General features: G+C 38.4%; 1 protein-coding gene and 1 long non-coding RNA gene across 6 annotated transcripts; one reads left to right on the top strand and one right to left on the bottom strand.

Annotated features, from left to right (window-relative positions):
* Positions 1-876: 876 nt before the first annotated feature.
* HNRNPH3 (heterogeneous nuclear ribonucleoprotein H3) lies at positions 877-12,411 on the bottom strand. Of its 4 annotated transcripts, none has more exons than XM_060642596.3 (10): positions 12,222-12,411; positions 7,159-7,293; positions 6,498-6,636; positions 5,846-5,985; positions 5,262-5,348; positions 4,831-4,946; positions 2,588-2,723; positions 1,480-1,575; positions 1,312-1,404; positions 877-1,175 (listed from the first exon to the last, which is right to left on the bottom strand). In XM_060642596.3, the coding sequence occupies exons 2-10, from the start codon at positions 7,268-7,270 to the stop codon at positions 1,099-1,101; spliced, it is 996 nt and encodes a 331-aa protein (XP_060498579.1). In that variant the 5' UTR covers positions 7,271-7,293; positions 12,222-12,411; the 3' UTR covers positions 877-1,098. The 4 variants fall into 4 exon arrangements, with proteins under 4 accessions (XP_060498579.1, XP_060498578.1, XP_060498580.1 ...); XM_060642595.3 differs by having other exon boundaries at positions 5,801-5,985; positions 12,222-12,410; XM_060642597.3 differs by having other exon boundaries at positions 5,801-5,985; positions 12,203-12,336.
* Positions 11,561-25,221, top strand: LOC132684667 (uncharacterized). 2 transcript variants are annotated; one of them, XR_014135378.1, is made up of 3 exons: positions 11,561-11,691; positions 16,724-18,718; positions 23,781-25,221. It is a non-coding gene; the product is annotated as an uncharacterized LOC132684667 (long non-coding RNA). The 2 variants fall into 2 exon arrangements; XR_014135379.1 differs by having other exon boundaries at positions 16,724-16,975.
* Positions 25,222-25,504: the final 283 nt, after the last annotated feature.

Genomic DNA, 25,504 nt, shown 5'->3' on the forward strand with positions numbered 1-25,504 from the left:
GAATTCACATTGACAGGTTTCATTTTGATCCATTAGCCAATTTGGAAAAAAGCCATATTGATCAAAGGGATTAAAAGTAAAAAGCACCTTTTCCTTGCTACATATAGTATTTTTAAACACAATGGCTCTAGAACTCCAAACAGATATAAAATGCAAAATCCAACTTCCAGGACTCTCATTTTAATTGACTATCACATGGACTGGTCTCTTACATTTGTTTAATCATTTATACAGTTACTAAAAAACCATATACTTTAACTATTGGGCAGGAAAACTGAAAATAACAGCTGTGAGAATTATACTCCACAGTAAATACTTTTTGTACTGAATTCTCATGTCACTGAGAACCTTAACCTAGTCTAACATTTAGAGAGAACTTACAACTATCATTTTTTGGGAAACATTTTTGGTACTTCAGTCAAGTGCTGAGTGAATCTTATTCTAAACTCTAGGGCTAGAATTTAAACTTCCAACGCTCTCATCCCCAGGTAACACAATTAGGAATATTCAGAAATCCAGATACCCTTTAGATCTTCATTTCAGAGCTATGCTTGATAAATGACATTTGAAAAAGAACGACTAATATAGAAATTAGTGGAATTTATACTCCTGAAGCCACCTACACTCATCTTTAGGTTTTATATATTTACAGTATTGTCCAGGAGAAATTAAAAGAAAAAAGTTACACTATTTTCCAAGCTCTATTCCAGATGTCTGCTTATTAAAGACTTGTGGTTTATGCAAAGGTGAACCATTGTCCTCTAAAATTACACTATACTACTACTTGTAGAGCTAATAGTAAAATACATCAACCCAAATCTTATGAAAGCAGCACATCCTTAGGAGTAACTAGTATATAAAAAGTATCAACATCAGTGGTTTGAATATAAAAATTTATTTTTAAGTCAAAGTATGCAACAAATAAAACCTACAGAAAACAGATTTTCCCATCACAATCTGTTGCTTTACCAAATAATATTTTGAAAACACATTCCTTCAGTCATTATAAAGTTCTTAAAATACAAAAGAAATTAAATCTGTAAGAAAGTCTAGTAGACCAGACACTGTTGTCAGGACTTTGATGTTGGTGGTTATGCTTTAATACATCCCACGCCATCCACCTCCACTCATGCCACCTTGCCCATAGTAACCTCCACTGCCTCCACCGCCACGGCCTTTAAAAAAAGAACAAAAAACACAAGAATTGTTTAGCAGGAAATATCAGTGCATACTACGTTAAAGATAACATGAGCTTAAAAACGTCCACACATGGGACTAACAGATCAAACCACAGTAACCAAAGACACTTACCATAACCACCCAAGCCATCAGGAGTACCATATCCTCCACTGTAATTGTTACCCATTCCCATTCTTCCAACAGATCCATAACCTCCCTGATTATCTTAAAAAGAAAAAAAAAAAGTTGGAGATTGACTGTAAAATGTGTAACTCTGCTTATTTAAAAAACTTTACATACCCATTCCATCTCTGCCATAGCCTCCCATTCCAGAACCTCCCATTCCAGAACCGCCTCCAGGAGTAGAATTCAAGAAGAGTTCAATGTACCGATGTTCTTTAAGAAAAAAGAAAAGATTAATAGGGATGAGAGCAATGATGGATCAAATTTATCAATAAAAGCATAAAAATAATGACTAGCTAATATTAACCTGAAAGCATGTTTATAGACTTCCTATTTACAGAGTTCCTAGTGGAGTGATAAAATGAATGCCAGACGGGCTACAAACCTAACTTACCAAGTCTGTTCAAACTGTACAACCCTGAACAAGCAAAAACTGGATGAGGACTCTGTTTCCTCATCTATAAAAAGGGCTGATTCATTATTGTAGAACCAGCTAGTGTACTTCTTAAAATATATTCCATGTCCCCAGGGACACCTGGGTGGCTGGCTCAGTTGATTAAGCATCCATCCCACTCTTGACTTCGGCTCAGGTCATTATCTCATGGTCATGAGATCCATGAGACCAAGCCCTACATCAGGCTGTGTGTGCTGGGCATGGAGCCTGCTTGGGATATTCCTTCCCTCTGCCCTTCCCCTACACGTGTGCTCGCTCTCTCAAAAAAATGTATACTCCACGTCTCAAGAACTGAATTAGAATCATGAAAGTAATGTCCACAAAAACCTATTTTCTACTGACTACAAAATGATCTGTGTATAGTCAGATTTAGGAATCACTAGTCAGGGTAAAATTTAGTATTTAAAATGGATTTGATAACATGCAGAAATAACTTCCCCAAGTTAGTTGACATATGGGTTAAGTGGTGATTTGCAAATGGCATGGGAACTCAGGCAAATGCAAGTAACATACCTATTTTCCCCCAATAATAACTTAAGCTGTAATAACCTGTCAAGTACTAAGCCTGAATTACCTTTTCATTAAAAAGGCCCGTAAAAAGCCTTTAAAAAGTCTGAACTTATTAGAGGCCATATGGTTTCAGGTCCCAATAACTGCCAAGAATTGTATCTACAGATCCTGTAACATCTTACATATGAGGAATTACAAATGAGAGTTATTTTAGAAATTCACACCTGAGAAATGAGTTAGCAAGCCAAAGATACCACTTACGCATGTTATTCTTATCTTTAGACATGGCAGCTACGGCATCTTCATGTGTCACAAATTCTACATCTGCTTCTCCTGTTGCTCTGCCATCAGCTCCAATATCAATATGCACTCGTATTGGATTTAGTGGTGAGAAGAACTAAACAAAACATTTGTTATTAATTTTTCTATTTAGATTATCAGAAGTAAATTACCACATACCCTTATGCATTAAAACAAACCTCTCTACTGCCCTGTATTGCAAGGCTAACAGATCAACTACAACAGTTCTGGGAATAATATAAAATTATACACTCAGGGGAAAATGCAAAGAAATTCTCTTTAAAATAAGCTAATAATGGGGCGCCTGGTGGCTCAGTTGGTTAAGTGTCTGACTTCACCTCAGGTCATGATCTCACTGCTTGTGAATTCGAGCCCCCACATTGTGCTCTGCTGACAGCTCAGAGCCTGGAGCCTGCTTCTGATTCTGTGTCTCCCTCTCTCTCTGCCCCTCTCCCACGCTCTCAAAAATAAACATTAAAAATTTTAAAATAAGCTAATAAGAGTGCCTTGGTGGCTCAGTTGGTTAAGTGTCCAACTCTTGATCTTGGCTCAGGTCTTAATCTCACGGTCATGAGTTCAAGCCTTGTGTTGAGCTCCACCCAGTTTGGAGCACTTAAAAAAAATAACCTAAGTAAAAGAAAAAGCAAGCTAAGTGATATTAAAAGAAAAAAAAATTCTAACCCAAAACACAGTTCACTCTAAACAGAAAAAGTGTCATATCCTACCACTGAGAGGGAGAGGAGTTAAGTCCTCTGTCCTCCCAAGAAAAGTATTTCGAAATTGCTAAAGGATAAATAGGTCACCTGAGACTTAGAAACATGCACAGAGAATTTAGGTGTTAGGATTTAGACCAATGGAATTTGATAAACATATACCAACTATATGTGGACAGCTCCCAAAATATATTACTTAGTTCTAATCACAAGTTAACCAGGTTGAAGCAATCCTAAAAAGGTACTTAGGCAATCAGTTCCCAGTAAGATCTACAGCTAAATTCATTTTAGAACTAGATAGTAGTCTTGGCTTTGTAAGGCCCCCAGGATCTCTATGGCAACTACTCAGGAGGTAAGAATGGATGTGACTAGATGCACCTGGGCTGAAGTTTGCAGATTCTCTAACCAATTTGAAATCAACCAATTTCAAATCAGCAATAGCATCTATGCCCATTATTTTCACAGCTCCTGTTTCTAATCACAATATAGCTAGAAAGTCAAACTAAACTAAACTTTGACTTAACGTATTTCCACTTCCAAAACTTGACAAGGGCAATAATACTCCAGTCATCTCTACTCTATGCTGATCACTTTTCACTAAATTTTTTAAAAAAAGGTTACTTATTTGAAAAAGAGCATGAGAGGAGGAGGAGCAGAGAGGGAGAATCCTAAGCAGGCTCTGCATGGTCAGCACAGAGCCCGATGTGGGGCTCGAACCCCTGAAACCCTGAGATCATGACCTGGGCCAAAATCAAGAGTCAGACGCTTAACTGACTGAGCCACCTAAGCATCTCTTCACTGAATTCTTAACTGGACTTTCTTTTTTTTTTTTTTTTTTTTTTAATTTTTTCAACGTTTTTTATTTATTTTTGGGACAGAGAGAGACAGAGCATGAACGGGGGAGGGGCAGAGAGAGAGGGAGACACAGAATCGGAAACAGGCTCCAGGCTCCGAGCCATCAGCCCAGAGCGTGACACGGGGCTCGAACTCACGGACCGCAAGATCGTGACCTGGCTGAAGTCGGACGCTTAACCGACTGCGCCACCCAGGCGCCCCTTAACTGGACTTTCTAAGTAAATCAATATACGATGGACAAAAAAATATTCACTGATAAGGATATATATATATATACATATTTATATACAGTATTAAAGGAATTCTGACATTAAAACTATAAAAAACATGAGTCCATTTAAGAATGCTTCAGGGGCGCCTGAGTGGCTCAGTCGGTTAAGCGGCCGACTTCAGCTCAGGTCACGATCTCGCGGTCCGTGAGTTCGAGCCCCGCGTCGGGCTCTGGGCTGATGGCTCAGAGTCTGGAGCCTGCTTCCGATTCTGTGTCTCCCTCTCTCTCTGCCCCTCCCCCGCTCATGCTCTGTCTCTGTCTCAAAAATAAATAAAACGTTTAAAAAAAAAAAAAAAAAAAAAAAAAAAAAAAAAGAATGCTTCAAAATTGGATACCAGAATAAAACTATTACTAAAATTACTCACATTAGCAATGTCATTTTCAGTTGCACGAAAAGGTAATCCTCTCATATGTACAAAATGACCACCATGAAATCCCGAACTTGCATCACCAGCTCCACCATAGCCGTGTCCTCCCATACCTAATAAAATTTCCAGATTATAAATGGCTGATACATGTAAAGCCTCTTGACAACACTTCTTCTCTATACATTACTTTTCCTATTTATACCTTTTTCTTTGCCACCCAAGAAATCTTAGCACAGTTGTTCTAAACATCAAATAAAGAATCATTCTGAGTATCAAATACTGTAAGTATGTATCTGTATAAAAGCCCCATGTACGGATGCACTGAAATATGCCTATTTTTATACAAGTCACTTAACCTATATTAAACCACAAATGGTAGTAAAATACTAATATGCACCTAAAAATGAATGTCTTTAATATTTATTTACCTCTTCCATCTCTCATTCTGTCATCAAAGCCATCATTTCCATAGCCATAATTATTATAGCCACCATAGTCATCAAAACCTCCATAACCTGTATAATTTAATGAGAAATACATGAATACACTTTCAAGAGATAAATTTTATAAATCCAGTTTATAGAAACATTCTGTGACAACAGTCTGGTTATCTTATTACAAGTTTGCAACTCCCAACTCAGTGCATGTGAAAAAAAAAGCAGTTAACACTTGGTGGAAATAAAAAAATCTCAAAAGGATACATTTAGACATCAAATTAACTTTCATTCTGATGTTAAACAGAAAATGTCAAAATATGCCAAAATCTTCATTTTAATTTCTGTATTATGTAGGTGCCAATATGTGCATCAATCAAGTCCCATAGCTGGCCATGGGAATTCATATTTTCATGAACAGGTTTTTAAAACCTAGTAGGTACTGAAATTACTGCCATTTCTATATTTCTTGACAAAGTGTCAGGAACATTAAGAAAATGACAACAGAACCTTTGTTCATTAGATACACATACCACCATCATATCCATCACCTCCTCGTCGCATTCTGTCATACATACTTCCACGCCCAGCTCCATAATAACCCCCTCTTCCTCCTATCGGTCTATCATATGGTCCCGGTCGCTGGCCCAGCAATCTTCTTGGTGGATCATAAAATCCTTTGATTTCACTCCTGCTACTTCTGAAGATCTCAATATACCTATTTAAAAATGGTTTAAGGTACAAGTTTTAGCGTAAATGTATTAGAATAAATAAGATACTGGGCAAAAATGCAGTAAGTTTTTCTACATCTAGATACATAACCCAATTTAAATTGCCTAAATACACCATAAATTAACATTTTTTACACCTACAAACTTAAATAATTAATATTTAAGTTTTACATAAATAAATTAGTCATTTGAAAACAATTCATAATAATTTTAGCTTGTTTCCTTTAGTACATCATAGGTGTTTAGAGAAAATAGCTGATTATAAAAAAGCATTTATCAACATCCTATAGAGAAATGGAAACAATCTAATTTTAATTTAAGCAAACTATTAGCATTAATTCCCCACCCAAATCTGTAGTTTCCAAGTTAAATTTAGATAATTATCAATTCTTTTAAACTACCCCAGAAAAATGTTATTGTAACCCCCCCATTTAAGCAATAGTGACCCACAACCCCCAAAAATAAAAATTTAACACCATCCCAAACTCTCCATCCCCACCTGTGCCCTATTCTTTCCTTGTGTTTCCCCAGAGCATTTTCTGCTATCTCCTTTGAAGCAAACTGCACGAAGGCCTCCCCTGTGCTTCTCCCCTGGTAGTCCATCGTCAATGTTATCCCATTTGGCACGATTTCCAACCCTTTAACCCAAGGACAAATAACCCCATCAAGGGGAACAGTGTTAAAGGCTGAAACATTCCCATCTGAATCAAATATTTAAAACAAGTCTAAACAAAACAAAACAAACAAAACAAAAAAGCTTAAGTTTCCCATCACCCCATAATACAAGCGGAAGATTTTTTTCAAATATTACTGGATTACATATTTTTTTTTGCAACCAGTGTTTTTTTTAAATTACATACACTAAAAGCTCACCTATATTACATTAAAAAAGCCAAATCAAATTTATGCTCCATATAATTCATGGTTCATCACACATAATTACTCTCAATTAAGTTTATTGCACATTAGTTAGGTTTCACATATTCTAAACATTCTGTACTGAATATTAACTGGAGCGTATTTCGTAACATAATACATTAACCAAGATACTATACTCAAAAAGACCCCAAAACAAATGGGTTTTACAAATTAAAAACTGAGTAATATAATAAAAATATATAATTAAAATACTACTAAACTTTGACTAATACTAGAGGTACCTTGAAAGAACTGAACTATTTCCTCTTTGCTGCAACCAAATGGCAGTCCACGAAGTCGTACTGTCCCATCACTAGCGTCATTTGGACCATTATGTTTCATAACCCAATCCATCTCAATAACGTTTGATTTAAACGCTATAAAAAATAAACAAGCACATAAAGCAGTCAATCAAAATATACTCTTGCTACAGGTACTGAAGAAACACCACTCAGTGGTGTACAACAGGAAATGTAACATATGGCTTGTTGACAATGCAAAGGCAAAACACCTTCCCATTTTGGGGTTGGCAAAAAGGGAAAAGTGAGTGAAACCTGTCCCACCCCCCACAAAGTACTGAATTTCTAAGGCCCAAATATTTTATAATGCCCAATCTTAAGAAAACTTACACAATTTCAGATTAGTCTTCAAATTCCATTTCCTGTCACCTTATTGTCAACTCTAGCCTTTTCCTCATTTCTCCAATTTTCATTCACTTTTCAGGTTTTATTATTCATTTGAATCATTATGCAAATTCTTTAAAACTTAATTACTCAAAAGCTGCACATACCACCAGTGTCCACTTACAGCAAGAGCCTAAGTCAAAAGTTCAATGAGTACTTCCTTCAATATTAGAAAAATGGCATTACAAAAGTCGTAATTTTTAGATGCACTTTAAATCTGAACAAGTCAAATTGCTTTTGAAGGAGGGGAAAAAATTGTATCTCTACTTTAAATCTAACCACTTCTCAAAAGTTTTAAAATGACTTAATTAGGGTATGTTTTAAAATCGGGGTAAAAGGCCTCAAAAGGCCTTCCAACAGTGTCTGTTTTTTGAAGCTACCTGTTTGGAGTATATTAAAGATGAGTTTACTCACTGCTTTACTTTTAAACACAAATTTTAAAAGGCAACACATTCACATTTTTTTTTTTTTTAGGGTAAAGACGCCCTCCTAGCCTTCCAAAAAGAACCCATCCACACCCAGCTCCCTTCCCAAGAGACAACCATCCTTTTAGAATTCCAGTACATTTTAAAGAGGCTAATGCAGAAGTCCTTCAGCTGCAGAAACTTACCAGACGTTACAAATTTCACTAAGCAGCTGTAGGAATCCTACTCACCTGAGTATTTCAAACCTTTCCCTCACCACCTCCTCCCCTGTAAACAAAACAATTTGTTCACTTGATTCCTTTACGCTTGAAGGTATTCCATAACAGTGTTCACTAATATTTAATTTCACACCATCTAATTATCAGTGCAACTGTGAGAAGTAGCATCTGCAGAAAGTAATTTTTTTTTTTTTGCTAGAATTGGTACATTTAAAAAAAAACGGACAAATTTTCCCAATGTGGTTATTAAATACCTCTGCGTGTAAATAACAACTTTGAGACTTGTTTTGTGGTTTTAAAAAATCCTGGGAGGCACTCTAGACACAGACACCAAAGTGGGAAGATTTTGAATTTTTTTTTTATCAGAAGTTACAACTGATTTTTACGCACATGAATACTTGATGTGAATTAAGAAAACAAACAAAAAAATCATAAAAAAAAAAACAAAACCCTGGATTTGAATCCCTATTCTGCCACTCAATGGCTGATGTAAGCAAACTTCTTAACCTCTCTGTTCAACTGTAAAATACAGATAGCACAGGTGCTTATACTTCACCGGACTGTTACTTTTAAGACTCGTTTATAAAGCTTGGTCCGTAGCATGGCTAATCATTCAATGGTAGTCACTGGGTTTTAAAGGGCCCTGTATAACTACTGAATTATACCACAAACAAAATAAAGAAACCTTAATTAAAGGACAGAAAACTATCCTGAGTCTTGAAATACAGATAGTTAAAGTCTTTTCCATAGTCAACATAGGCTTAAGCTTTCAAGCTTCCTAAGGAAGGATTATGTCCAAGGCAGAGGAAAAAGGAGGGCTTTTTGGAAATGTTTTCTATAGCACCTATTAGATAAAAAGCAGAGTAGTCCTGAAAAAAGTAGACCCTGAGTCAGTTTGAGAAAAAGTTACGACATTTTGAAGATCTCTACCATTTTCTTAAAAAAACCCCAAAAGACTTTAAAAAATGGCATCAACTTAAAAAAAAAAATTCCTATAAAAGATGACTCAATAGAAAAAAAGAAAAATTAAAGGATGTAACATCAAATGCTACTTCTTATAAAACATGTAAGTACTTTGCAAAATCAATTTAATGTGTTGTAAAAAGACCTTGGTGTGACGCTTTTTATTATTTAGAACGTTTCTTTCTTCAAAGTAAAGATACTTTGTTTTGGGAACAAACAAAAAGATGGTAACTGACTTATCTTCACTATAAACTTTAGCCCTTTCTAAGAAACACAAGCAAGCACACTAGTTTTGATTTTTGGATCAGTCTATACTAAAAAGACCTATACAAAACTAACAAAACATTAAGTCTGTAAAAAACACAATAATAAACTTAACACAAATGTAAGTGGAGAAAAAGTTAACCAGATTCAGAAGACAAACTATTTCACAGGATGACTCTTCTCCACTCTACATGTATGAAGACTACACAATTTTAAAAGCCACACTTGATTATTCCTTCAAAACTCAAAATTTGAGTCTAGAATTCTACTTACAAAACAAAACCAAGACAAACTCTGAAAGCATACAAAAAGACAATTTCCTCTAATACATTAATAAAGCGGTCTCAGACACTACCTAGAGTCTACCAATTATTCAGGATGATCCATCTCGACCTTTCTTTGCAAGTTTCAAGACCAATCCCAACTCTGCTTTAAGACTTCCAAGTGTGAGCACCAATTAAAAATACCAGCAGCTGAACTAGTATAACTGAAGTCACTTTTGAGTGAGACTTTAATTTCCTAAACATGATATTAAAGAAGCCAGTCACAAAAGTCCACATGATTTTAAATAGGTGAAGTTTATGGTATGTGAATTCTATCTCCAAGTTGCTAAGCATCTAAGAGGTAAAATGAAATATAAAATTCCTTTAATACACAGAGGCATATACTATCTTCTGAAATATAATGAAGTTAGGGTTTGATGTAACAATAAATAACTTTATAAATGGTAGCTCACTAGTCTTAAAAAATGAGAATGAACTTCAAATTTTGGCAATAAAGTGATAATTAAACTGAACATCTTACATCATTTCCCCTTGCCAATGTGTTTGCTCCTTAATTATCAGTAGAAAAGGTAGACACACCACTAATACCTAAAGGAGATGTTAAGTCCCTAAAATTACAAAGGAGTTCTTTTTTAAAACAAAGTTTACCATCACCTATTGCAGCTCAGCCACTTGTATACCAAAATAAGAACATCAAAAAAAGAACATGGTTATTAAAAATATAAAAGGTAATTAGTAATCAGATGGATTTCCAGATTATGCAGGTGAAAGGACACAAAAAAAGGTTTCTAGGGTAATCCAATTAGGAAAGCCATTATATCATGTACTACTTTACAGAAAACTCTAGGCTTTTTCAAAGGCTACTAAAATCAGACCATCTTCAACAATAGGAAGGTTTTTTGTTTTTAAAGCTGAAAAAAGTAGGTAATAAGAGTTCTTGTAAGGACTCCTATTCATTATCGGGAACTCTTTATAAAATTCTCAGGCCCTGACTTTTTCAGGTACTCAGTGAAAATTACGGACCTAGCTTCCCCGTGTTCTAAGGAACCCCCGCCCCCCCATCACACCACCACGTGACTGGGCTTTCGGTTTGTTTTGTTGTTGAGTAGGCTTTTTTTCTTGGCCAAAATATCACCACTGTCCTATACTAAATAAAAAACATGCTTAGCTGCCAAAAGAAAATAAATGCTAATTGTATTTTGATGTATTTTACTTCTACAGCCTCTCTGCACAACATACAACTCTTGGAGACTTAATATTGAAAGTAATTAAATTCCTACACAAATTTATGCCATCACTGTTTTAACTGCTTTCCAAAGGTAAAACTCCTACTTACATTATTACTCAGTGTAGTGCCAAACTACACAAAACCCACTGCTAAACCACCCACCCCTGCCCCAAAGTTCAAAAGGCTGTTATCAGAGTTCACTGGACCCGAACGATTATTTAAATTGCCCATTTCACATTCCTATTCGAAGTCAGCCGCTTTTCTGCTTACAAAAACAATCACCCACAAAGTCTTTACGTTTCAGAGAAATGTGAGAAAAATAAAACCCTCTGGAAAATCAGTACGTACTCTTTTCGAAGTTCCAAATCTGGAATATAAGGGCCGGCTAAGCGTCCTTTATTCCTCCCCGGAGACTTTTCGTTTATCTAGCTGCCCTAGAGACCGGAGAGCTAAGGAGAGTACGCCCCTTCCCCCCCGCACCCCCCCCCATCTTTCCGTCCCGCAGCCAAGCCTGGCTTAGAAACCGTCGCCACCGGGCGGCGGAATTACAAAGGAGGCCGTCTGCCTCCTTTGTCCTGGATTTGGGAGTTGAGCGCCTTCGTCGCCATTGGCTTTCCTCCCCCAGCTCCAGCCTCTCTCATCTTGGGAATCTGCGTCAGAAGTCACTCGCAGTCCCGCCAGCCCAGGGTAGCCCAGCCGAGACTGCGGAGGTAGGGAGGCCGCGGTGGGAGGCCAGGCCCATCCGGCGCCATTTCCATCGGGAGCGCGCCCGCCAGCCCAGACCCCCCCCCCCCCCCCGCCCCACCAAGTGCCCAACCTTTCCCTGCTCGCTTCGCTCCCCTTCCGGGGGCGCTGTGACCTCCCCCCGGCCTTCTAAATCAGTTTTAGGAAGCTTAGGGGCAAAAAAGTAGAAAGAGGGGGAAGGGCGGGAAGCCGAAGTGGCCGCGCCACCGTACCCAAAATGGCGGAGGCCAAACCAGCAGGGAAAGCGGGGAAATGCTGGATGACCCCCACTTCGGGCCTCAGTTTCGTCCACTGAATTTCACCTGAGCCAAGTTCTCCCCCACCGCAGGCCGCCCTCCTTGAAGTGGGAGATCGCCTGGGAGGCGCAGTGTGACCGCCTCCGAGCAGCGACCTCCACACTTCCCCCCCCCCACCCCCTCTCAGTCTCTCTTTCGTCCTTCTCCCGACTCCGCTCTCGAAACCACCAGCCCAACCTACCCCCTTTTACTTCAGATACCCTGTCGGGCGACAGTAACGCCGATTCTGGCGCTCGAGGGGTCGGTCGTGAAGAGGAAGAAGTCGCTCGCCTCGTGTAGCGCTCGCCACAACGGTTCTTCCAACCGTCTCAGGCGGTGGCAACCGCTAAGGGAGCTGCGCAGCAGAGCGACTGGCTTGGGGGGATGGGAGAGAGCGAGCGAGAAGGAGGGGGTGGGGCGAGAGCAACGAAGACCAGCTCCCCGCTCTCGCGAGACCTGGGAGTCGCTCCCGCCTTGGCGCTGGCGGCAAGAAGTGCGCATGCGCGCTGGTGGGCAGACCAATTTGTTTGAGGAGGAGGTGGGGAGAGTGGGAGAGGAAGTCTAGTTAGACGCGCGGGTTACGGTAAAACTGTTAAATGCTCAGAGCTCACCTTTCTGCCCATTCGGGGAGGATGTGAAGTGGCAGTTGCAGCCAGTGTGTGTTGAAGGAACCATGGTGTCGCAGTTTGGAAAAGTTTTCCAATACTCTGTCCCCACCAAAACCACATTCGATAGAGTCCCCACCCTAACCCCTCCCCCCACCCTCCTCACCTGCAGGGAAAGGATGCCACGTGATACGGAGGCCAAATGCGGAGAGGGATTTTCTTGTCAGGTTTGCGTTATGCGGTAAAAATATTGTTTCCCCGCTGCGAAGACACCATAGTGGGTACCAGGCCCCCATTCCGCCTCTAATCTGGGGCTCCTCCTTCCCTGTAGTGGCGCTAGGGCACCTGGCCCAGCCCCCTACCCACACACAGGCGGGCCTCCTCCCTGAGGGGCTTCTTGATAAACCCCCTCCCCCCCACTAGTCCCAGGAGAAAGTTCATCTCTCCACTTGTCTATATTGACGTATAATTAATATGCAGTGTTATATTAGTTTCAGGTATACAACAATGATTTGGTAATTATGTATATACATACTACTCAGTGCTTACCAGGAAGCACTGTACCTCTTAATCCCCTTTATCTATTTCACCCATCCCCTCACCCACCTCCCCTCTGGCAACCACCAGTTTGTTCTCCCTTTTGAGGAGTCCATTTGTTATTTTTTGTTAGTTTCATCTCTCCCACTTTATAACCTGGGGCATGGATCAGGTGCTGACGACTGACACCTTAGGGTTGTTTTATAAACAGGGCTTTCCGTTCTTGAAAATTGCAGTGCAAGTGACACCGACCTAGTATTTTTTGGTTGTGCTGTCCTACACCACCAAAGTCCTTAGGGACACGTTATGGCTTTTTTTTTTTTCTTTTTTTTAATTAAAAAAAATTTCAAGCCAAATTTCTGTTGAATGGGTGCAGGCCAGTCCTGGTAAAGAGATTAGTGCAAGTGCAAACATAGGAACTGTACATGAAGTGCAAGAGAGGGAAAGAAATGAATTTGAACACAGGGATGTTCCTGTAGTTGGAAATGTGGACAATGCTGATGAGGGATACTAAGGCAAGCTGAGGGCTAAGCACAAACTAGCACAATCCCCCCCACCCTCAGGTGGGATATGTGTGATATTCCTCAGGTACCCCGGCTGCCCAAAAACAAAGGAAAGGATGGAAATCAAATGGTTAAACTGATAGTTTCCATCAGTTTACAGATATCAATAGCATAATCTCCGGGAACTCCCTACTATCTTAATGATAATGCTTTGCTAGAGGTAAAAAACAACCTTAGTTTGGCAACACCTAGGCTTCCAGTAATCTGTAAATCCTCTTTAGTATATGGAAATCCCTTTAAGAAACTTTCTTTTGACTTCAGCTCCCCCAACTCCACAGTATATAAGCAGTCACTCTGCACAACCCCAGTGCATCTCTTTCTCTGCCCACGGATCTTGTCCTGTGCTTTAATAAAATCACCTTTTTGCACCAAAGATGTCTTCAAGAATTCTTTCTTGGCCGTCAGCTCTGAACCCCACCATCACCCTAAAACCCCAACAATACTAGGTTGCAGACCTTTAATATTCAGTCAAAGACTTTGTACGTTCTACTATAGAAGTTGGGAAGACCTTGAAGGGATATAAGGGGTGTTAGCAGTGGAGAAGCTTGAATAATTTTTTACCCCATGAGATCTGCAATGTGTAAGGTGTAGGCCGGAGACCAGTTACCTGCATATAATGGAAATCTCCATTTATGGTTTAATTCAGCCTCAAACCTGCTTAAGACAAATGTGGGACAGTAAGAATTGGCTAGGTCATAATGCCCTAATTTTCTTGAGCCCACTCCCTCAAAATACCTCTTGGAGAAAGGGCGATGGGACAGTGTGGTCATTATTACAAGACACAGAAAAACAAAACCTGGATAACATAACATTATGATTCATATTTATTAAGAGCTTGCTTGAGCTAGTGCTGTGCTTAATTCACTGACTCCTTACAATCTAAAGGATAATTATTGTCCCCATTTTACAGATCAGATGCGTGAGTTTAGAAGTACAAAAGTTGGGGCACCTGGATGGCTCAGTGGGTTAAGTGTCTGATTCTTGACTTCTGCTCAGATCATAATCTTATGGTTCATGGGTTTGAGCCCCAAGTTGGACTCTGTACTGACAGCACGAAGCCTGCTTGGGATTCTCTCTCCCCCTCTCTCTCTGTCCCTCTCCTGCTTGTGCTTTCTCTCTCTCCCTCTCTCTCTCTCAAAATAAATGAACATTAAAAAAAAAAGAGGGGGGCGCCTGGGTGGCTGAGTCAGTTGGGTGTCCAACTTTGGCTCAGGTCATGATCTTACAGTTCGTGGGTTTGAGCCCCGTGTTGGGCTCTGTGCTGAAAGCTTGGATCCTGGAGCCTGTTTCAGATTCTGTGTCTCCCTCTCTCTCTGCCCCTTCCCCACTCATGATCTGTCTCTCTGTCTCTCAAGAATGAATGTTAAAAAAAAAAAAAAATCTTTAAAAAAAATTAAAAAATTAAAAAAAAAGAGAGTACAAAAAGTTGCTGAAGGTCATACACCTAGTAATGGAAGCTAGGATTTGAATCAAAATGGTTTTACTGTAGGGGCTAGGGTCTTAAAGCATTCTAGACCTTCCTGGGGTTGCAAATAACCTAACCCTATGCATTAAGGGAACAAGCATCATTTTAGGCGAATTGAAGTTACTTAACAAACATTACCATCTCAGGAGACAGTTCATTGGCTGGAGACTTTTTTTTAAAATGTTTTATTTATTTATTTATTTATTTATTTATTTATTTATTTATTTATTTATTTATTGAGAGAGAGAGAGAGAGAGAAGAGAGAAGAGGGGCAGAGAGACACACACACAGAATTTGAAGCAGGCGCCAGGCTCCAAGCCGGCAGCACAGAGCCCAACGTGGGGCTCAAACTCCTGAACCGTGAGATCCGTGACCTGAGCTGAAGTTTGTCACTTAACCAACTGAGCCACCATTATGCTCCTGGCTAGAGATGTTTGAAGAGGCCTGAAACTTGATGTACTGGTGTCACTGACACCTTCAGCCCCTCTCCTCAAAAAAAAAATTGGTATGTTAGACTCCAAGCTCCCACACTTCGGATGGAGTTCTTCCTGGGTTCTAGTTACATCACTACTTTACCTTTTCAGTCTTTCAACTTGATTTGGCAGATGGAATGCTGTAATCCCTTTTACCTCTTGCCTGAATTCAAATAATACATTTAGTGCCTGACTGAGTTTGGCATTCTTTCCACATACTTAATTTGTATGGTTCTGGGCCACAATCCTTAAATCATTCTAATGGCTTTTCACCACTGAACTGCAATGTTTTCTTTGTGTTTTGGCCACAGTTCCTGTATATTGGGCACTTTGTTGTTTGCCAGTGTAAATTCTTAGGAAGGACTTGAAATTAGTACATGTATTCCTTTTGCTTTTTTATTACAGCAAGTAGGAAGCTTTGAATTAAAAAAAGTACACTAGGGGCACCTGAATGGCTCAGTTGGTTGAGCATCCGATTTCCGATCATGATCTCACAGTGTGTGAGTTCAGGTGTGTGAGTTCAGGCCCCGCATCAGGGGGCTGTCAGTGTGGAGTCTACTTTGTACCCTCTGTCCCCCCCTCTCTCTGCCCCTCTCTCGCTTGTGCTCTCTCTCTCTCAAAAATAAAAAATAAGCATTTAAAAAAAAGGACACTAATTTTGGGGCAAATGTAATTTTAAAAAAGATTTTCTTTTTATTATTATTATTATTATTTTTAAGTAATCTCTACACCCAGTGTGGGGCTTGAACCCACACCCTGAGATCAAGAGTTGCATGCTCCACCAACTGAGCCAGACAGGTGCCCTAGAGGCAAACCTAATTTTTATTTGGCTTCCTATTTTACTATTTTTCTCAAAAGAAAAAAAAAAAAGTCTATCTACTATTCCCATTGGCAAATTGAATCCTGTAAGTCTTGGTGGATTGGTTCATCACTGCTCCAGTGATCCCTACAGATTGTTTCCAGATTGATCTCTGTGGAATTGTTTCCATAGAGATGGTTAGAACTAAGGGCTCCGAGCTGCTTTTGAGATTTTGTTTTCTCTTTGTCTTCCTTTCGGTCATTACAGTACTTTTCTATTAGTACAGAGATCAGAGGAACTCCGGAGAGGATCTTGTTGGAGGCCATAATGAGAGAAAAATGAAAAAGGAGAGGACATGGAAGTATCCACACTCCCCAGAGGAAAACAAGACAACAAATATGTAATCATGTATTACACCATCAGGATGAAGGGGAGAGGAAAATTCCATGCAGAGCCCAGAGAAACAAAAAGAAAGAGAAATTGAAAGAGATTGCACCCTGCTGGGAGAGGGAAGACACATTCACTAAAAATTAGTTAAGATAATTGTTCACATACCTCCAATAGCATTCTAAAATAACATAAAAACTGGATTTTACCATAATCTTTTTGCCATTATGAAAAGCAAATAAACTAAAAAAAAAAGTAGCAAAACCCACAAATAAGTTTCTAGGAGTGTGTTTATAAAGTAGTTGATGCCTTTGAACACTAAATCTGTCTTACTAAGGTTTTGTAAAATGCTTGTTCTTTGATTTATATCATACTTATCTAGTGTCTTCGGAAAGCAGTGATCTTCCTTGTCATGATTCAAAATTATTTCTCAAGACAATGTTTCATTACATAGTTTACATTCTTGATACTTTTTGCTTCTTTAAGTCACTTTTAACTGTTCATTCTGGGACTAGGGAAACCAAAAGATTTCATCCAATTTCAATTATACACTAAGTAAACAAATGGAAACTGAAAAGGAAGAAAGCACCAAACACACCCTTTTTCTATTTTTTGGAAATAATTAGAAGTATTGAACATTCTTTCTGTTCTAGTGGATTATTGTGAAGAATAGAGACAACAGCTACAAAAGTTAGCTACGTAGGAATTTAAATCAAATTATTGTACAGCTTTTAATGTGTCATAAACACATTAATAACTTAGAAATAGCACAGATAATACAGTAGCAGACTGTTTCCCCATACACATGATTTTCAGTTTCTGAGTGGTAAATGAAAATATAATTTTCGTTATATATGTACCTATGTCTCTCCATATACAATGATGATTATATTGGGGGTAGAGCACTTTAAGTAACTAGTTTTCAGTACAGGCTAGCAAGTTATTATTTTATGGGCCAAAAAATAGAAGAACCAAGAGATAAATTAATGCTTCAAATTTTACAAAGAAATTCAATGGCAAAACTTAGAATGGTCTTCATAATCGAGGCTTTGGTTCCAATCTCAGCTTTGACACTTCCCTACCAGCTGCTTGATTCTGAGGCATTTAACTTTTCTGAACCTCAGTTTTCAATCTCTAAAGTGGGTTATTAGGTTGTTATATAGGATAGAGATTAGTAGCAAATAATTCTAGTCATATCCTTTTTCATGTGTGTCCCATCATTGTTAATAAATTTGGTTCATTCTTGTTGAATTTTTATTAAATATGGTGTTCTAAGCACTGTGTTGCAGGGCAGCAAATTATTCCAAGGAAATCCGTGAACTCATATGAATACCAAGTATCACCTCTGGACAGAATAAGTAATATGTCACATGTAATGTATTGTTGTTTTTCTAATATAGGCAGACATGGTTGCTGTTGATACAATGGAAATTGAAGAGCATATAGGTACTCCATTAAATAAATATATTAAACTATAGAAAGTACTCAAATAAGGTAAGCATAGAGTGTTTGAGGAACATAGAGTAAGACCATTAGCATAACCGGAGATAACTCCTGAGCTAAAAACTGGATAATAAGTAAAATTTACCTAGAAAAGGCATTCAAGGCTGAGGACACAGTAGGATCCAAGGCATGGAGACAGGAAATAATTTGATAGAAGTGGGAATTCTAAGCAGCTGGAGCACTGCAAAATAAAGGAAGGGTATAGGTAGTAACCAGATCTTGGGGGAGTTTTTATGCTACCTTGTAGAGCTTGGCTTTTGTTTTTAGATTGAGATCAACCTCAGATTATATACTTCTGGCTGAAGTACGGAGGGTGGATGTCGAGAGGAGAAGAGAGAAGACTAGGAGAAGGCTCAGCAGAGATGATGAGGCCTTAAACTAGAACAGTAAGGATAGATATATAAGAGGATGTCTTCAAGAAATATTTATTTTCAAATGTTTATTTATTTATTTTGAGAGAGAGAAAGGTGGGGGAGGGACTGAGAGGGAGAGAGAGAGAGAGAGAGAGAGAGAGAGAGAATCCCAAGCAGGATCTGTACTGTCAACAGAGCCTGACTTGGGGCTTGAACTCATGAAACCATGAGATCATTACCTGAGCCGAAATCAAGAGATGGATGCTTAACCGACTGAGCCACCCAGGTGCCCCTGGGAATTAATAAACTTAAAAGAAAATTAAGAGACTTTTTTATGGCCTAACATATAATCTATTTTGGAGAATGTTCCATGTGCACTTGAGAAAAATGTGTTATTTACTATTAGTGGGGGATGTTGTATAGATGTCTGTTTGGTCTGTAGTGTTAGGTTTATAGTGTTATTAAAGTCTTCTGCTTCCTTCCTGATCTTCTGTCTCCTTGTTCTATTACTGAAAGTAGACTTTGAAATCTCCAACTATTATTAGTTGTCTATTTCTCCAATTATGCCAGTTTTTTCTTCACGTGTTTTGGGGTTCTGTTGTTAGGTGCGTATGTGTTTATAATTGTTACATCTTCCTAATGAATTGATCCTTTTATCGTTATAAAATGTCTTTGTCTCCAGTAACAACTTTTGTTTTAAAGTCTATTTTGTCTGATATTAGTATAGTTATTTAAACTCTTTTGGTTACTCTTTGTATGGCATAATTTTTTCCCATTCTTTTACTTTCAACCTATTTGTGTCTATGAATTTAAAGCATGTCTCTCAATGAGATACCACATCACACCTGTCAGAATGGCTAAAATTAACAACTCAGGAAATAACAGATGTTGGCAAGGACATAGTGAAAGGGGAACCCTTTTGCACTGCTAGTGGGAATGCAAGCTGGTGCAGCCACTCTGGAAAACAGTATGGACGTTCCTCAAAAAATTAAAAATAGAACTACCCTACGACCCAACAATTGCACTACTAGGTATTTATCTGAAGGATATAAAAATTCTTATTTGAAGGGATACATGCACCCTAATGTTTATAGCAACACTATCAACAATAGCCAAATTATGGAAAGAGCCCAAATGTCCATTGACTGATGAGTGGATAAAGAATATGTGGTATACACACACACACACACACACACACACACACACACACACACACACACACTGGAATATTACTCGGCTATGAAAAAGAATGAAATCTTGCCATTTGCAACAACATGGATGGAACTAGAGTGTATTTTGCTAAGCAAAATAAGTCAGTCAGAGAAAGATAAATATCATATGATTTCACTCGTGGAATTTAAGAAACAAAACAGATGAACATAGGAGAATGGAGGGAAAAATAAGATAAAAAGAGAGATGGATGCAAACCATGTGAGACTCTTAAATACAGAGAACAAACTGAGGGTTGCTGGAGGGGTGTTGTGTCCAAGGATGGTCTAAATGGGTGATGTGCATTAAGGAGGGCACTTGTTGGGATGAGCACTGGTGTTGTATGTAAGTGATAAATCACTAAATTCTACTCCTGAAATCATTATTACACTACATGTTAACTAACTTGGATTTAAATAAAATTTAGGGGCACCTGGGTTAAGTGTTTGACTTCGGCTCAGGTCATGATCTCACATTCCGTGGGTTCAAGCCCCGTGTTGGGCTCTGTGCTGACAGCTCAGAGCTTGGAGCCTGTGTTGATTCTGTGTCCCACCCCCCCCACCCCCCTTTGCACCACCCCTGCTCATGCTCTGTCTCGCACTGTCTCTCAAAAATAAATAAATGTTAAAAATTTTTTTTGAATGAATAAAATTTAAAAATTAAAAAAATGTGTCTCTTATAGAAAGCATAGTTAGATTAGTTAAAAAAATTAATTCTGCTGACATCTGCCTTTTGATTAGAGAGTTTATTCCATTTACATTTGATATAGCTACTGATAAGTTATGGTATAAGTTTGTCATTTGCTATTTATTTTCTACATGTCTTATGTCTTTGTTTCTCTATTCCTCCACTACTGCTTTCTTTTGTGTTAGCTACATATTTTATATCTATATATAACTTTGCATATATATGATATATATTTTATATCTCTATATATCATATATATGAATATTTTTGAAGAATATATGTATGGGGCGCCTGGGTGGCGCAGTCGGTTAAGCGTCCGACTTCAGCCAGGTCACGATCTCGCGGTCTGTGAGTTCGAGCCCCGCGTCAGGCTCTGGGCTGATGGCTCGGAGCCTGGAGCCTGTTTCCGATTCTGTGTCTCCCTCTCTCTCTGCCCCTCCCCTGTTCATGCTCTGTCTCTCTCTGTCCCAAAAATAAATAAAAAACGTTGAAAAAAAAATTAAAAAAAAAAAGAATATATGTATATTTCTGTAAGAATGCATTTGTAAGTGTACATAAAGAAAACAGAGGGGCGCCTGGGTGGCGTAGTCGGTTAAGCGTCCGACTTCAGCCAGGTCACGATCTCGCGGTCCGTGAGTTCGAGCCCCGCGTCGGGCTCTGGGCTGATGGCTCGGAGCCTGGAGCCTGTTTCGGATTCTGTGTCTCCCTCTCTCTCTGCCCCCCCCCCCCCCCCCCCGTTCATGCTCTGTCTCTCTCTGTCCCAAAAATAAATAAAAAACGTTGAAAAAAAAAAATTTAAAAAAAAAGAAAACAGAAGGATATACATAAATAGAGAAGGCTAAAAGTTTTTAAGAGTTATTATTTTGTTTACTTATTCATAAGATTGTAATAAGATCCATAATATTAAAAAGCCCACTATTTCCCACCATTGCTAAAGTTAAATCCAAATAGTATGTTGTAGAGAGATAGCATTTTTCTCTAGAGACTCTGTAGATCCACTTTTCCCCATTAATTTCAAGATAGAGCAAAATTTCACAGTGCTTTACAAAAAGATTGATGTCTTTTAACTGTGAGACTATCCAGAGATTCAGAATTCAAAATACAAATATGCAGTATAGTTGGATAGTCAAATATACCTACTATATTGCAGTAGAAAGAGCCTAAACAATTTTTGGCCTATGTTCAAAGTTTTACTACTGCAAACAAAGTGCTGAATCATGTTTTTCTTAGAAAGAATCATAACATCAGTTTATAACCTATTTTCTTCAGTTCACTCTAACTCCTTGGACTTTTTAGGGGGCAAGAATGTGGGTCTTATTTTCAAGTAGTCAAAGTATTTTTTAAAAATTTGGTTGAGGGGTGCCTGGGTGGCTCAGTCAGTTAAGCATCCGACTTTGGCTCAGGTGATGATCTTGGGGTTTGTGAGTTCGAGCCCCACGTCGGGCTCTGCTGACAGCTCAGAGCCTTGAGCCCATTTAGGATTCTGTGTCTCCCTCTCTCTCTGCCTCTCCCCCACTCATGCCCTGTCTCTCTCCTTCAAAAATAAACATAAATTTTTTTTAATTTGGTTGATAAATAGTATGTCATAATGATGAGAATGGTAAACTTCAACAGAAATGTGAAAAATTCCAAAACAGTGGGTGTTTGAACATAAACATAGGTGAGGAATTCAAAACCAGGTTATTATTTTAACAAAACCAGGCTAATATTTTAGCAAAGGCAGTGTTCCAGAGCTCTATTAAGTCTAGGAAATATGCATAATAGTAAACACAAAGTAATAGAGTGCCATGTACATACACACACACACACACACACACATACATATATATATATATATATATATATATATATATATAATCTTCACTGCTAGATGAAACTAATTCAAACATAAATTCAAACATAAATTTTTTTCCAGATTTTGATTTAAAACTTATTTTACTTATAATTATTTTTTTATAGTTATTTTCTTTTTACCAGCTAGTAACATAGACAGTGTTTATGTACATTTTGAATGCCAGTACTCTATTCTTAAGGATTTTACATTTTCAAGGAAGTAAACTGGTATTTACTAATGAGTAACCTAGTTTTGAGGCAGCAGTCATAAGCAAAAGCTAAGTGGGTTCTTTTGTGCTAAGAGCTAGGGAATAACAGGAATCAACTTTCTGTTGTCTGTAGTCCCAGGAGACTGTAAACAAACTAAGAGTATTACAGAGGGACAAATAAGCATTAGTGTTCCCAGGCACACCCATGGGCAGGTTTAATGACTAAGCTATTTGAATGTGAGGTTTATGATTTCTCTACATTTACTTGGTAGATTAGAATTCAGGAAAGTGTCAGGGTGCCTGGGTAGCTCAGTCAGTTGAGTGTCCGACTCAGGTCATGATCCTAGGGTCGTGGGATCAGCCCCATGTTCAGTTCTGTGCTGTGAAGCCTGCTTGAGATTTTCTCTCTCCCTTTCTTTCTTCTCTCTCTCTCTCTCATTCTGCCCTTCTCTCCTGCACACGCTCTCTCTCTCAAATCAAAAAAGAATTCAGGAAAGTGTCCACACAGTTCTCAAAAACAAACCTGATGGATCTCTGGGGGAGGTAGTAGGACGGAATTGTCAAATCGGATTTTAGTTTTATCTGTACTATCTTATTGTTTATAAGGAGATTATATTAATATACTAAATTGATGATTAAAAACTTTAAAAAAAGTTAAAAAAGAGATATGAATAATTGAGAAATAATCATATAAATGTAGATTTATGAACTTGTACCCTCTCGGGGTAATTGATTCCTCTTTAAACAGCATATTTATTTGGCATTTTTGAAGGGCATATAAAGCCACTCTAGGGGTCCAAATGGAATGTGATTAAAACTAGAGAAGAATAAATAATTAAATTAAATAATTTGGGTCATTTGAAAAACACCCTGCCTGGTATCTGCACCTCAGGACCACCTTAGGCTAACCAGGATGCCAGAATTTGTGCAAGCCTACTTACTGGGTGAAGAAAGGCAAGCTGCTTAAACTTTACCTGCCTCAAATTTTCTCAGCAATTCAGTGGGAGGTTATGCTGCTTTTTCCTTGCAGAAATGAAATCACAATTTATTTTAAGGGGAGAGAGAGAAAAAAAAACAGAGACATATTCAGTAATAAAGATTAGAAGAGCCTTGAGATTGAGAAGTTAGCTCACTCACTGATGTCTCTCCTCTCCCAGGGTACCTGGCATTGGAGCCTGACACACAGTCACTGTTGAACTGAAGTTTGGATTTCCAAATCTACAAAGATGAAGATCAAATTGTAGACAACGGCTCCAGCAGATCTTTAAAGCCTCACCTCTGCTCTCTCCTATCCTCTTCGCTCCTCTATTTCTATATCCAATTTGCTTGCCCTGTCATCAATCCATGCACTCTGCCTAAGATACCTATTCCCACTTTTGGAACAGCCAGACACTTTTTTGTGTATGTTTTTGGACCAACTTAAATGCCACCTCATCTCTGAAGCTCCCTCTGACTGTCTCCTGGGCAGTTATTGCCCTAGCATCATGTTCCTAAGCATCTTATGTAATTTCTTTCATATTACAATTTTTATGTTGGGTTCCCCACTGGTTGAGAATTCTTTGAAAGAGAGCTAGTGACTTATTTATCTTTTTATCCCCAAAGTCTGGCATGTGCCTGGCATTTAGGAAATACAAAGTAATGTTTAAAAAATAAATTGTTAATGTGAATCTTACCTTAAGCATAATCTGTCACCATAGGGCACAACAGGGCTATCAATTGATTACATTAAATTAAAAAAAAAAAAAACTCTTCCTTTCTCTACTTTTTGACCAAGAATAAAAGTTAAAATCAAATTATATAACATTTTAGATAAATATTTTTATGATTTAAGGCATTAGAAACATCATTCATTTTCTATATGATTCTTCAAGTATAGCATCAGCATCACTTGGAAACCTGTTAGAAATGTAAATGCTTGTGCCTCATCCCAGACTTATGAAATCAGAAATTCTGGGCATGAAGTTCAGTAATCTGTATTTTAACAAATCCCCCAAAGATGATTCTGATGCACTTTTTTTTTTAATTTTTAAGAGTTTGAGAGAGAGAGAGAGAGAGAGAGAGAGAGAGAGAAAGCGAGCTTGAGCTGGCAAGAAACAGAGAGAAAGAGGGAGAGAATCCCAAGCAGACTCCATGCTGTCAGTGCAGAGCCCAACTCAGGGCTTGATATCACAAACTGTGAGATCATGACCTGAGCTGAAATGAAGAGTTGGACGCTTACGTGACTGAGCTGCCCAGATGCCCTGACCAAGTGTAAGTTTCTTAAGCATTTTTATTTGTTCTAGAACAATGTTTCTCAGATTTTAGAATGCAGCAGAATTGAGGCTTCTGGGTGGCTCAGTTGGTTTAACGTCTGATTCTTGGTTTTAGCTCAGGCCATGATCCCAGGGTCATGGGATTGAGCTCTGCATCAGTCTCTCTCTCTCTCTCTCTCTCTCTCTCTCTCTCTCTTTCCCTCTCCTTTCTCTCTCTCCCTCTGCCCTTCTTCCCTGCTTGTAATCTCATTCTCTCTTAAAAAACAAAACAAAACAAAAAAACCCTTACACTTGGTCAACAACTATTTTTATGTAATCAGAAATAAATCTTGCGTGCTTAAGACAATACAGTTTTCTAGTATTTCTTTTAATTTTGTTTGGAATTTCACACATTTTTCATAAATGATAAAATGATACATTTGCTTTCAAATTCTAGTGTTTCATAGAAATTAAGAAAATAATCCCATTTACAATTGCACCAAAAATAATAAAATATCTAGGAATAAACTTAACCAAGGAGGTGAAAAACCTGTACTCTGAGGACTATAAAACATTGATGAGAGAAATTGAAAATGACACAAGCAAATGGAAAGATATTCCATGCTCATGGATTGGAAGAACAAATATTA

This window comes from Panthera onca, chromosome D2 (assembly GCF_046562875.1).
Source record: "Panthera onca isolate mPanOnc1 chromosome D2, mPanOnc1 haplotype 2, whole genome shotgun sequence".
NCBI lineage: Eukaryota > Metazoa > Chordata > Mammalia > Carnivora > Felidae > Panthera > Panthera onca.

Coding starts and splice junctions, on each gene's coding strand:
- HNRNPH3 (XM_060642595.3), bottom strand. CDS start 7,270: ATGGATTGGGTTATGAAACATAATGGTCCAAATGACGCTAGTGATGGG. Junction 4,947..5,261: donor CAGAATGAGAGATGGAAGAG/GTAAATAAATAT, acceptor AAATTTTATTAG/GTATGGGAGGACACGGCTAT. Junction 1,576..2,587: donor TAAAGATAAGAATAACATGC/GTAAGTGGTATC, acceptor TTTTTCTTAAAG/AACATCGGTACATTGAACTC.